The following is a 12,838-nucleotide window of genomic DNA, read 5'->3' as shown; positions in this document are numbered from 1 at the left end:
GGAAATGTCACCTCTCCCTTTTGTTCAGTGACATATGGGCTACCCAAGGCCTCTCAGCTGTCTCTTACTCTTAACATTTATGTATAGTCCCACGACCTTTGATTCCACTCGTACACAGATTAAATATACCTGCGAGTCACAGATCCAATCAACTGATGTTTCAAGTGACCTAAAACGAGTTGAAACTTGGAAATGTAAAACCTCCTAAAACCCAGCACTTTTAAAACAGAAATCCTGGTACAGGGGGCCCACCTTGCAAAGATAATTGACTCTATCTGCCTCACTTCTTCAGAGAAATTGTGCCAAACAAAACTGAGGTTACAAACGTAGATTCACTCACTACGCTGACCTAAGCCTCCATTCCCAGATCGAGGAAGCAGTCAAATCTTTGGGCCACCAACCAACACTGCTCGAAAACCAGTACAGTAGACAAAGAACACCTCCCCTTGTTAGTCAAAGCTCTAGTAAACTCATGCTTAGACAACTGCAACGACCCAACGCATTTGGCTGCCTGTCTACCAGATAAACACACAGCAAAACACACAGAATGCTCCTCACACCTCACCTGTGGCCGGTACAAAACATCTAGTAACACAAAATCCCCCATTAACGGCCAGGGTCATTTTCAGGACACTTAATCCCGCATTTAAATGCTTTAAAATCTCAGAACTAGAGTAACTGAAAAAATATTTGTAATTCAGGCTATGCCGCATTAACTACCTCAATCTCCTTTCAGCCTATAAAAAAGTGCACGTTCCTGAGTACCTACATAGCTCTACCATCGCCGTTATATTCATAAAACAACTGAAAATGTTTGTTTTCTAATCTCTGGCATAGTTGGCTCGCTCTCCTCACATTTTCACTGAACCCTGGGAGCAATTGATGTGCAGTGTGTGCTACACAAAGGTTTATAAAATAAGTTAAAACGTTTCTGTATTGGAAGGTACACTGAAAGGCTTTTGATTCACACCCAACAAAGGTATTGAGTCGTATAAACCTATGCTCTAATTCTTTGATTTACGAATGAAACCTTTTCCACTGAATTATTTGAAATATGCGTTGTATCTAATTTAGAAGTATTATTTCTACTGGTTATGCTTTAATGAGTTCAATCTAGAGCTTTTCATAAGAAACTTAAATTGTCTTTTGTCTTTGATGTTCTGTAGTGCGTTATATGTTTTTGTGGAGGTATCCTTGCACTAGAAATGGTCAGAGATGTGATTTGAATGGAGTGAGTGTTTTATGGTTTTTTTTTTTGGGGGGGGGGGGGTGTTAGGTTCCAGATATTAGTTAAAGAAGCAGATTGAGGTGAATATGCTCCTGCAGTTGAATAGAGACAACCCTATGTGGGCGTTTCTCTGCGTAGGACAGATGGATAATCTGAGGGACTGGGGGTTCATCTGGGGCCAAGTGAGATTTCTTGAGGAGAGGAACAGTCATGCTTTTAGGGTGGCTCCAAACGAACGTGCTGGGATAGAGAAGTTGACAAAAGTGAGGGATGGTGCAAGGGCATGTCAGTAGAGTTATGCTTAGAGTGGGTGCTTGGCTGAGAATGTTGGCACAGCATTTGACTGTCTTAAGAGTGTTTTGATTTTGTAAGCCTTCTCTATAGTTTTTGGATTCCAGTCTGATTTCAATTTGTTGATGTTCTGTTTGTGAGCTCTGTGGCCAGGTGTAGTTTGGGAATTGCATCTTGTCATTTGAAGTCTGCAAAAGTCTTTTGATCCTCTTTGTGCTTACATGTACCAGTGTCCAGACGTCTTATGTTAGAGATGTTTTGTGCTACAAGGAGCATGTATGTCTGAAAGAGCTCTGTCAGCAGAGATCAGGTAGTCAAGGACTGATTCCATGTATGTAGATAGTCTGGGTGGGGACAACAATGAGTGTTTGCTGGAGTGCATCAAAAGTAAAGTTTTTGAATGAACATTCTGTGATTTTGTTTGCCCTTTCGAAGTGTGGTGCAAGGTTTGCCGACTTTTATTCTTAAAATCTTGGCACAGTGAGCAGACCTATCTATTGTTCGTTAGTATGGACAGGTCAGGATGTTACTGCTGAGATTAGTCCTGTTGTATTGCCTTTAGGATGTCTTGATGGTGTTTCATGAATTGAGGCGAGGGTGACTGAGAAATAGCCTTTCACTGTCATTGGGGCAACATCTAATAAGAAAATTAAATCCCGAGATAGATTGTGTTGGTGACAGTTGATGTAAAATAATAGAATTCTGCCCTGAAGTGTTTGTTGTACTCACCTGGTTGGTAGCGAAGGTTAATAAATACAGGTTGTTAGTAAAGGATACACAATTTGATTGATACTCGATGGATGAGCAGAATGATGATCAGAGTATTGTGTTTGGGGTGAATGTGTTTGATGTTGATGTCAGTCTGCTTTGTCGGCATGTGGTTACTATGTGATTGTGTAGTCATTTAGCATAGGTTCATTATGGATTGGGAGTAAGTTGAGGTGAATTGGTTGTCTGCGATAAAGGCAATATTTAACTTATTTTTGTAATTTCAAATATGTGTACTTGAGGCTTTTTACAGAGGTATGACGGCACAACGGTTATGGCTCAAATAAGGAGCAGCTGTAGAGCATTCATTTCTGCCAGTTTTGCCCAATTTCTGCTTCCGATGCCACGGTTGGTTGCCATCAGAGCAGTCATTAGAAAGGGGCATTGGTATGTGACTGAGGTTGGTGGGACACAGAGAGCACATGGAAATGAAAGCTTCCAGGTGGGACCTCTTAAACTGCAGTTAGGCGACAAGTTTGGTATGCAAAGTTGGTGTGAATCTCCACTCTCACTCAGCTCCCGATCTGCCATAAAATAGCATGTTGGCACAATAAACGTTGCCAGAAGCCCCACAGATAAAGGCACAATGCATCTTCACTAGTTCTGAATCTTTTTGGAAAAGGTCAGTTTTAGATCTTTGCTTTACTGGGACACGTGTTTGTTGACAGGCAAGTCAATAGCATAGAAAGGCCTCCAGCAAGCAAGGGGCTACAAGTTCAAGCATGCAGCAGCTTCGCTCTAGAACAATATGTGGTAGTCACTGTCATGATGTTAAATATAAGAATCAAAAATGGGTAAATAGAAGTTTGGATCTATCTCCACCCAAGTTCCAGTAGCAAACTGAAGATAACAAATCACAGGGGAGTAACAGCGACTCACTTAGAGTTTTTTTAAGAGACCCTCACCTACTGGAATTCACTGGTTTCATGTTACATCATCGGGTTGGCACTCAGGCACCTAGTGTGTCAGATTGGGTCAACCTCCTGATGAAGGGAACACTTCTAAATGAAATTGTCAGTGGTGTCTGTGAAGTGTATGTTAACATTACATCAGATATCCCTTTCTTATTTTATTATGTTTCTGGGATTCAAAGTGAGGTTAAATTGTGAAGGGATGTAGCTAGGGTTGGCAATGGTCCCTGACATCATCTATGTAATCGTGGCCTACATGTTTTAGCCACATGGGCCCGAACTAGGTCTTGTGGCTTTCCTCTGGACCTCTCTATGACAGATCCCTGTGTGCTTAGGTATTCATGTATAAACAATGAGTATGCAGTTCCTAACAACAAGAAAAAATACAGATACTAACTGTAAAGCAACCACCAGTAAAAAGCAGGAGAGTGATCTCCTTGTTGGAAAAAACCCTCACACACCTGACAAGAAGGTGTCTTGCTTCATCATCGGGCCTGCTCCTACTCGGGCCGGCGCTGCAATGCCCGATCAGGCGCCCGTGATGGGGCCTACTTAACGGAGATCTTTATTCCGAAGCCGACAGGTGAAGTGTAAGTGAGAGTCTTAGTGTAGGTGAATGTGGAAGTGTATAGTGAAGTTAAAATAGTGAAAAATATTCCAATCAAGATAATTTTAATGAATTTGGTTCCTCCCCTAATTAAAAATAAAAAGAATCGCGTATGATCACCCAATGTTGTGCTATTATACGCTGAAATGTGAGGTCAACATGTTTCTTGCCCTATTATCAGTTCGATGGCAATTCCTCAGGACCTAATAGAAATACTACCTACACATTTTTTGGTGGTGGACACCCAACACATGTAGTGAAAAGTGACCACCCTTAAAGCACCCTAAAAAATGTGGGGGTACCTCTGGTGTCAATAAAGTTAATCTAGTGTAACCTGTAGAAAATAAAAACAGTTAGAATAGTGTCTGAATACAGCTTAGGTATTCAGACACTATTCTATACTAGGTATAACATTGATCACTCCTTGTGAAGTGTAAGTGAAAAAGAAAGAGTGAGATAAAACTGTTAACTCTTGTAAGTCACTGACTTACTCAATTCCTGGATACGTACCGCCAGATAGGGCTCACTGGAGACCCATAGGGCAACTTAGAGGTGGGCAAACCATGCAGTCACACATTCGTCAAGGGTGCCGGCCTGGCCGGTATGCCTACTTCGACACTTCACAGATCCCACTGACAATGTAATTTAGGAGCGCTCCCGCCGGTAGGAGTTTGAGCCCACTCAGTCATACTAGGTGCCTGAATGCCAACCCGATGATGAAGCGTGCCACCGTTGAATTCTGGTGGGTGAGGGTCTCTCAAAAATCCAGAAGGGGCTCCCTGCTAAAAGCAAGTTTTTGTGTTTTTTTGGGACCTCCACTCCTCTGTGATTGTTCATTTCCTATCATTATTTTGTCTGCTTTGGATTCACTCTGGTGTGATTACACTGCGGTCCCAAAGTTTTAGAAGCTTCTGAATCCAAGGGAAGGCTTTGGTTTTCTTTTTCTTTTGTTGCTTACTTTCTTAAGTCTGCAAAAAACAACAATGGTTCTGTCGGGTATAAGAAATATTTCCTTTAGAAAAAATAATTCTTTGTACGCTATTTCTTTTGTAACCAGAAATGATGTTATACACAGAATTTTGAAACAATGGAACACATAGCAAAACAAGGACGCAAGTTGATGAGTATACTGATATTTATTTAAATTAAAGCATTTATATATACTTGCAAATTATGATCAAGGCTGTCAAGACAAGGTGAAATCTAAAGTGATGTGTACCAGTGTGACCTTTGGTGCTCAGTGATAGAATACAGTGCATATGATATGTGCAAGGTGATTAAATATACAGTATGTACAAGGGAAGAGAATGATTATGGTCAGAATATCAGAACAAAGCAATGACTCTGGCGAATGTACAAATTATTCATTCATTTGCAGCGAGAGATTCGATAGATCTGAACCGTGTGGGATCGTCGACGTTTCAACCCTGTCAAGGCTTAATTAAGAAGTCATGGCGGGTCTTCATCAGGACAAGGGTGGGGGATGATAGAAGGGACAGCCTATGGATAAGAAAAGTATGAATCAAGGTGTGTTCCATATGGCGTGCTCACCAGGGCACGGAAATTAATGCTAAAACAGGGGGGGAAAATCAAGTAGCCCTAAAGACCCATCAAGAATGATAGGTCTTCAGGTGATTCAATAAGCGCAACCGGTCCGAGTGGGGCTATCTAGGAGTGAACATACAAGTTTTAAAGAAATGTACACTCCGGTCCTTCATCCTGTAAAAGACCTCAAGCTATTACTGCAAAGCAGAACAAGGTGGCCCAAAGTATAAACTTACCCGCCGTGGTCTCGATGGCCCACGTGGCTGGGCAAGTGTGGGCATAGAAGAATCTAAAGTAAGTGGGATGTAGTGCATCAGAATGGGTCTGTGACTTACGCCATGATTAAAAAATACAAGACCGTGAATGCCTGGTCTATTGTCGAGCCGGGACCCGCTCTGGGGACTTACCTGCGGCAAAAGAAGTCAATCCGTATTGCGCAGGGGAGTTTATTCCAGTCCTAAATGCGACACCAGGCATAAGTCCTGGTGCACTGCGGCTGTCTCATAGCGAGCACGGGAGCTACTGACAGGCTTACATACACGCTGAGCCTGCGTGCATGCACGTGTGATGTGCGGGCGAGGGCAGCAGCTAGATGCCGGCAAGCATGACGGTGAGCATCACAGAGATAGCTAGCGTGAACAAGGAATGTAAATTATGCATTCTGTGGGACAATCCGTGGCGTACAGCGTCATTGTGACAAGGCAAGCCAGTCGAAGGGTATTCGCATTCTTAAACAAAACATAAAGTATTATGCATATTTCACAATTGTAAATAATCAGCACAGGCACTGGGTCTTGTATCTATTTACACACCAAACAAGATGTTATTATGCAGATGGTGTTTTGGCAAGCCAGTCAAAGGGTATGGCGATGGGGGCTGGCTATGCACCTAGCCTGGCCAACATCTTATCTTCATGGACGATTATGAAGATGAATACCTATACAGTCTCAACAATCCGTACTTAGACCGCATCGCTGTTTGGAAACGTTACATAGACGATGTGATAATGATATGGCCTGTGTCTACAAGTGACTTCAACGACTTCAAAGACTGGCTGAATAACAGATCGAGTGATATACAGTTCACCATGGCCTACAGCAGCGAAGCTATTGATTTTTTGGACCTGACTCTCCAAGTTGAGGAAGGCCTCCTATTTAGTGATCTCTATAGGAAACCAACTGAACGGAACACACTCTTCAAGTATGACTCACACTATCTACGAAGCCTGAGGGACAACCTGTATATATATTTTTATTAATCTTTTTTTGGGGAGATGCAACAAACTGTTCATTCCAAAGACAACTCAGTGCAGACATGACATTTAGACTACCTTGTTGTCGTATAAGTAGTCTGGACTGGAAGAATTCATTGCAGGATTAGACATTACTTACATTATTAACATGAATCACCACAATATGCTCTCAGTTGTTCTATTCTCTTTATGTGATTATCTGACATGTTCCCCCTTATTACTTGCAAGTTCATGTTTATCAAATAGTTAGTGGTGACACTCTCGTGGTATTGGTGACTCTCTCTCTCACCAAGATTTTGCATTGTCTGGTCCCTGGTGTCTATAGCGGTCCGGTATCTGGTGAATCTGGTAATTGAATCATATCCACCTATGTGGCTAGATCTTCCACAGCTATGCCATCTCTTCTAGCAGTCCTCATATGAGACCCTTCACCAGGGACCATTCTATCAGATCTCTTTCCCAGGCCTTTTTGATTGTCCTTAGGAAGGCAGCCAGTGAAAGGTTTTTCAGCATTGTGCCAACATTGCCCCCAGGACAGGGAATCTGCATCCCATCTTGTTTTTCCTGTGCTTTGGGATAGTGCCTTGATAGTTTGCATACTCAAGCGCTGTACCAGGGACCTCCAGCATCCACCAGTGGCATAACAGAAAATTGCGGCTCCCTCTAACGTTGCAGTGTTTCATGATATACAAAAGCACAGTTTAAGGGGTGGAGATTGAAGTTTGCTATAGGTGGAGAGTTGTAGGCTGCTTCATTCGCTTATCTTGGATTGTGAAATCAACATCTTTTAAATACCTGTTTAGCTCATTCAGCCCCGTGCTGATTCACTCTGAATCGGATGTGTCTTGCCGGTTCTCTGTCCTACTTCACTTTTGTGATGGTTTGTATATTTTTTCTATTGCTAATTTATAATTTAGATCAATGGTAGTATCAAAAGGTCTGGAAGAGGCCAGAAACCTGTCAAGAACTTTTTCTTCTTCTGAGGCTGCGGAAGTACATTTGCAAGAGGGAGCCTGTATAGCTGACAGACTAGTTCATGCTCTGTAATATGAAGGCAGCTGGGGGCCCAGAATCCGTTGTAGGCATGCCTCCTTTTGCGTCAAGGACTGCAGGCATGCGGCTCCTCTGGTTCTCACAAGTAGTTATAAAGCAGTAATGTTGGCGCTGGGGTAATTTAAATCTTAGCAAGCCTTCGTGAGTCTTAACTTCCTACAATTAGCAATCAGAAAACCGCTTTGACACAAGCATAATTTACTCAAACTTGTAATTTAAACAGACTGAAAATATATAATTAGTCTTTGAAATTGTTAGGTATCTTTCGTGTTGTGCTTCTGCTGGTAGCCGATCGAGCAGAGGCTTTCTCGTTTTTTAGGTCTCGCCTACGCAGTGCGCATGCGCTGCGTAGGATAGAGACCTGTAGCCATCGATTGCCTTTTTCAGGCTAATATGTGCAGGCGTTCCATTGCCTTCAATGGCAACGAGTGCACGTCTGGAGATTCACTTGCGGGAGCGAGCGGCGCCATGTGTTAGTAATCATCGAAAACACATGGTGCCCCTGGCTCGCTCCGGCAAGGGAAACGCTTTGTTTGCTCTGGGCATTTAACAGGATTGCTCATAATTGTTTCAGCCGCGGGGTATCTGCCTTTTCAGTGACACCACAGCTCTTTGATGTAGTACCAGATTTTACTACAAGCTTGCCTTAATGAGTCATTAACGACGCACAGCCTGCACGATGCTCAGCGGTGCGTGTTTGCTGCTTTAATTAAGTAAGTAACATATGATTTGTGTTGTGCGCACGACTGTTTATTTCATACACCGCTCACCACGCTAAAGTGTAGCTGCTTTCTTAGCGACACATTTTTGTTAGTTGGTTTAGAATAATGCCAGCGGTGTAACTCCCACGCACATTTATCGATTTTATCCGTGATATTTTACATTTCTTCCCTCTGAATTGTTAATTGTGTTGTGTTCTTTCTGTGCTGCTGTATGCAGACGTTTGGCCGGACAAACAGCACACTCACCGTGTCTGTTGTCCTTATGCCTCTTGTGCGGCACGCGCTGCTACCCTTGGGTGAAATACTTTGAATGAGAGAGCATCACAGACACTTCACAGAAGGAAACGGGAAGTATGGTAGAGGGTGTGGCATTGTGTTCAGAGCTGTCAACTTTGGAACGGGAGCCAGTTTCGAATTCGGAAAAAAAGTTACCTTGTCTTATGTAACTGATGCTCATGTAAAGTGCCCCGATACCTGCGGGTTGAGCTAGCGCTATATGAACCTGCAAAAAACGTAAATGGGTGCACCTCTGTTTATTTTCGTGTCAGGTTATGACCATGGGAGCCAGGTTCACAAATTTATTGGTACGGCGCAAAACACATTTCCCTATTTTGAATATAACTTGGTAAGACCTATAGAGAGTACTGGAATACACCAGGCTTATCCACTTCTGAAATGTGTTAATTGTGATAGATTTTAAGATCATTTCATAACATTATTTTCATTGCCATTTCTCTGCCTTGTCCTTCACCCACACACTCGTTCCATCCTGCTCCCTTTCCTCTTCTGATCGCCCTGTGCCTCATCTGCTGCATGCCATCGCTGAACACTCATTCCCCCCTCTGCCATTTCTGTTCACAAACTTCCCCCGTTCATACACTACTGCCTCTTCCCTGCCCCATCTGAAGACTCAGTGCTGTCTCCACTCGCAGCCACTTCTGCTCACACACTGCCCTCACAGCTCCCTGTCCATTTTCCTCACACACTACCCCTTCTCCTGTGCTCCTTTTTGTATATGATCAATCACTGCCTTTGCTGCTTCTTGCCCCTTTAGTTCACACACTGCCCTGCCCCTCGCTTCCTTAGCTCCAGGCTATATTTCAAAAACATTACAACCCGCATGGCATTAAGATGTGGGAAAATTATTTTCCATTCATAAATATCACACCATAATTCATAGAACCCGGATTTGTGGGATTTTCCAATAGCAAAGTGCACTTAAATGGAAACTCAGCAAGGGTGACATATTTTCCAAAGCTGTGAATATTAGTTATAGCCTGGGTTTGTATAATTTTAGCATGAGCTAGCTACCCTATTCAAATAGATGGATACTCGCAAACGTAGGCTTGTATATATTTAGATTTCAGCAGGTGGGCGTGCACCCAGGAAATGAAGTCGTGTTAGTCTAGTGAGAGATACAAGTGACTTTCTTGGGTGGATGGGAATGGGAGACGCTTATCTCTAACGGAGGCGTAGGTGAAACGCTTTTCCCTGGGGAACCAAATTCTCCCTATGGAAAAAACAATTGTTACATTTACAATTTCACATGATATACTATTGTTTTCCACCTACTGGAAAGTCTGCATGAGTGAGTTGTGCAGGTTGGAGCATTGAGAAAATCTATGATGGATTATATGGAGCGGATCTATGGAATTTGTGGTGAGAGAAGTAATCCACCAATTTGCCATATGGGTGAAAACTGGCCATTTTTCAAATCACTGACATGCAAAGCAAAATTGAGGTATAAAAAATGTCTAAATTGACTGCAAGTAAACCTTGAGAAGCAGGCGGATTTCAGGTGTTTTAGGTAGCTCATATATTTTAATGTGGGTCTCCCTTGCAGCAAGCTCATGGAGACTCACGCACACAGCACATATTTTACCGGCTGCCCACAGAATAGTCACTTATTTGCTGTCTCAAACTTTAATTTGCACCTATGGCAGGCAGAAACATATCAGCACGTTGTGATCCGAATTTTTTTTTATCAGGCCTTATCCACTTTTTCCTATTCTTTGTATACTGTCAATAAATCTTGCTGTGCTCCTGGCCTTGCTGTTCATGCCTTGCCTGTTACTGAAGCTCGTTGAAACATTTTCAGTATACTAAAGTCAAATGCCTGATGGGAATGAAATAATGTACTTCAGTGGAATAGATGAACAAGGTTTTAATTTAGTATAACATGTGGCTCACTCAAGCAGTAACCAAATTGGTAATGGATTGGACCACTTTGTAAAATTTAAACAAGCAGTGGCATAGCCATTAGGTCTCGCCTTTGGGACCTTACAAGTTTTGAGCCATGCAACAGTTGGTGGTGTTGCACCAATGATATTGTGCTGCATAACTAAATACTTATAAGACCCCAAAGGCGAGATCTATTGGCTATGCCAATGCTTGTTGTTTTTTGCTTGTGGACTTCACCAGTTTAGAACATCTGTTTTTCTTTCTTCAAAAATATCACGCCCAACAAAGAGCAAAACTTAGATTATTTGAAGTCTAATTTACACTGTTGAGTTATATAGAATATATTTACATTCATGAATATTTCGGTTTCCTAGGAAGGACGAGCAGAGCGTGCCTTCTGCTATATCCCTGACCACCAGCTCCGCCTACTATAGCACCTCTGCCCCCAAGGCGGAGCTCCTCATCAAAATGAAGGACATGCAACAGCAGCAGCTTCAAGACCAAGAGCAGCAGCCCCAAGAGGACTCAGAGGAAGAGCTGGACCACAACCTCTCCGAAAAGAAGGTGAGCCGTCCTACCGTAGAGCGTCATCGTGTAGAATTATAGATGGGCAACTCAATAACGGGAGTGTGTGTATTTTTTCACAAAGGAGGTCAGAGTAATAGGCAATGAGAGCCAAGCTACCCGCATGCAGTTTTATGTTATTTATGGGTTTCAAGCCTGTCTACTGTTGTGAGCATTTTGAACATACAAATAAACATGTACTGAAGAGATTGGCTGCAGATCCAGCTTTGAACATAGTTATGTCACAGCAGTAGGAAAGAAGCGTTGTTTCTCACTGGTACAATGTAATTGCCGTGCATAACAGCATTTTGAAAAGCCTTTTTAAGATAGTGAATGTGTATGGGCCATGTATAACATGTAGAATTGTAGATGGGTAACAGTGAGTAAGGGGAATGTTTTACATTAAAGGGCCCCAAGCGACATCAAATAGATAATTAGAGCAAACCTCGATGTATCTATGATGTCTCTCAGAAACGGGAGGTGAAAAACATCTGTTGTTCACTTTTTACTACCTTTAACTTTATGTTTTATATTACCCCAATGCAACCCCCAAATATTTGGCCCCAGCTTTCAACATCTACACGGGGGCAGAGGAGTCACAGGGGAACCTTCCATACTTAATATGGACCTCCCTCCCAAAGATTAAAAAACCTTGGCCCCAGCCACCCTCGACATTTACGTTCCCTCTTACCCACATTGAAAAAAAAATCCTGACTTCCTGCAACCCACTGCCACCATCCTTTACAGATAACCCACCACCTTTACCCATATGGATAAAAAAAAACTAGGCTCGTCCAACCTATCGCCACCACCTTCTGGGCCTTCCCTCCCTGCCCAACACAGGTCTGTGTAGACCTGCGATGACAGGGACAAATGTTGATTGGAGGCCACCAGCCACCTTTCCGCCACCTTGTTCATGTCTCTACAGACACTAGCGATGCATTCAAACTGTGGGAAAGTGTGTTCTTTCTCGATTGACGTCACAACAGTGAAAACATCATACTATTATGCAATAGCAGTGAATAACTGGATTTCGATCGGTGGTGCACTCTAATGGCTTCCAACAGAAGCCATAAATAACCGTATTATGAACAAGTATATGTTTGTGAAATCAGCCCTTTCACCAAAGGTGTACCGAAACCTTTCTGTCTGGTGTAAGTGTACTGTAACTGTTTAAGTCCTTCTGGGGTTTGTGAGGATTGGAAGAATATTCTTGAACCCCAGCTATTTGCTTAACAATTTCAGTATTATTTTACTCATGAGTCACAGAACACATCATTTGCAACTGAAAAACAAGGTGGATGTAAAAAAAAATAATATGAAATAAGGATTCTGAAATGAAAACCACTTCACTGCTGACGGTTTTAGAAGCCCTACAGATTTGGTAGCATGGGTAGATCCTTGTGAATGCCCCTTTCTGTTCTTTATTTAATCTCAATAGCCAAAGAATTCAAGGTGTGGCATGCATCAGAGACCTTTACATTGAGAGATATGCATACAGATTTTCAAAGCAACCTGAATTGCAGAGTAGTAAAGCTAAACCAACTAAAATGCTAAAAGGTGTAACCATGCAAACACAAAGCAAATGAGCGTCTTTTTCCCATTCTGTGCCTTCCTCGAGCTTCTTAATTGCACCTTTCTGTCTCGTTTCGCTCCACTCCACTCCACTCCACTCTCAATGTTCTCTCTCAGGCCCCTTTACTGCTTTCTCTCATT

General features: G+C 42.5%; 1 protein-coding gene across 5 annotated transcripts in view; it reads left to right on the top strand.

Moving 5' to 3' along the window:
* Positions 1–12,838, top strand: part of SHROOM2 (shroom family member 2) — a 463,222-nt gene that overhangs the window by 409,792 nt on the left and 40,592 nt on the right. For all 5 annotated transcript variants that reach the window (XM_085622195.1, XM_085622198.1, XM_085622197.1 and 2 more), the window contains one exon: positions 10,933–11,122. In XM_085622195.1, the coding sequence (XP_085478321.1) occupies positions 10,933–11,122 (190 nt within the window). The remainder of the gene's footprint in view (positions 1–10,932; positions 11,123–12,838) is intronic.

Source organism: Triturus cristatus, chromosome 8 (genome assembly GCF_964204655.1).
Source record: "Triturus cristatus chromosome 8, aTriCri1.1, whole genome shotgun sequence".
Classification (NCBI taxonomy): Eukaryota; Metazoa; Chordata; class Amphibia; order Caudata; family Salamandridae; genus Triturus; species Triturus cristatus.
Note: the sequence above shows the minus strand (reverse complement) of the source record. Positions and strands in the feature narration are given on the sequence as shown.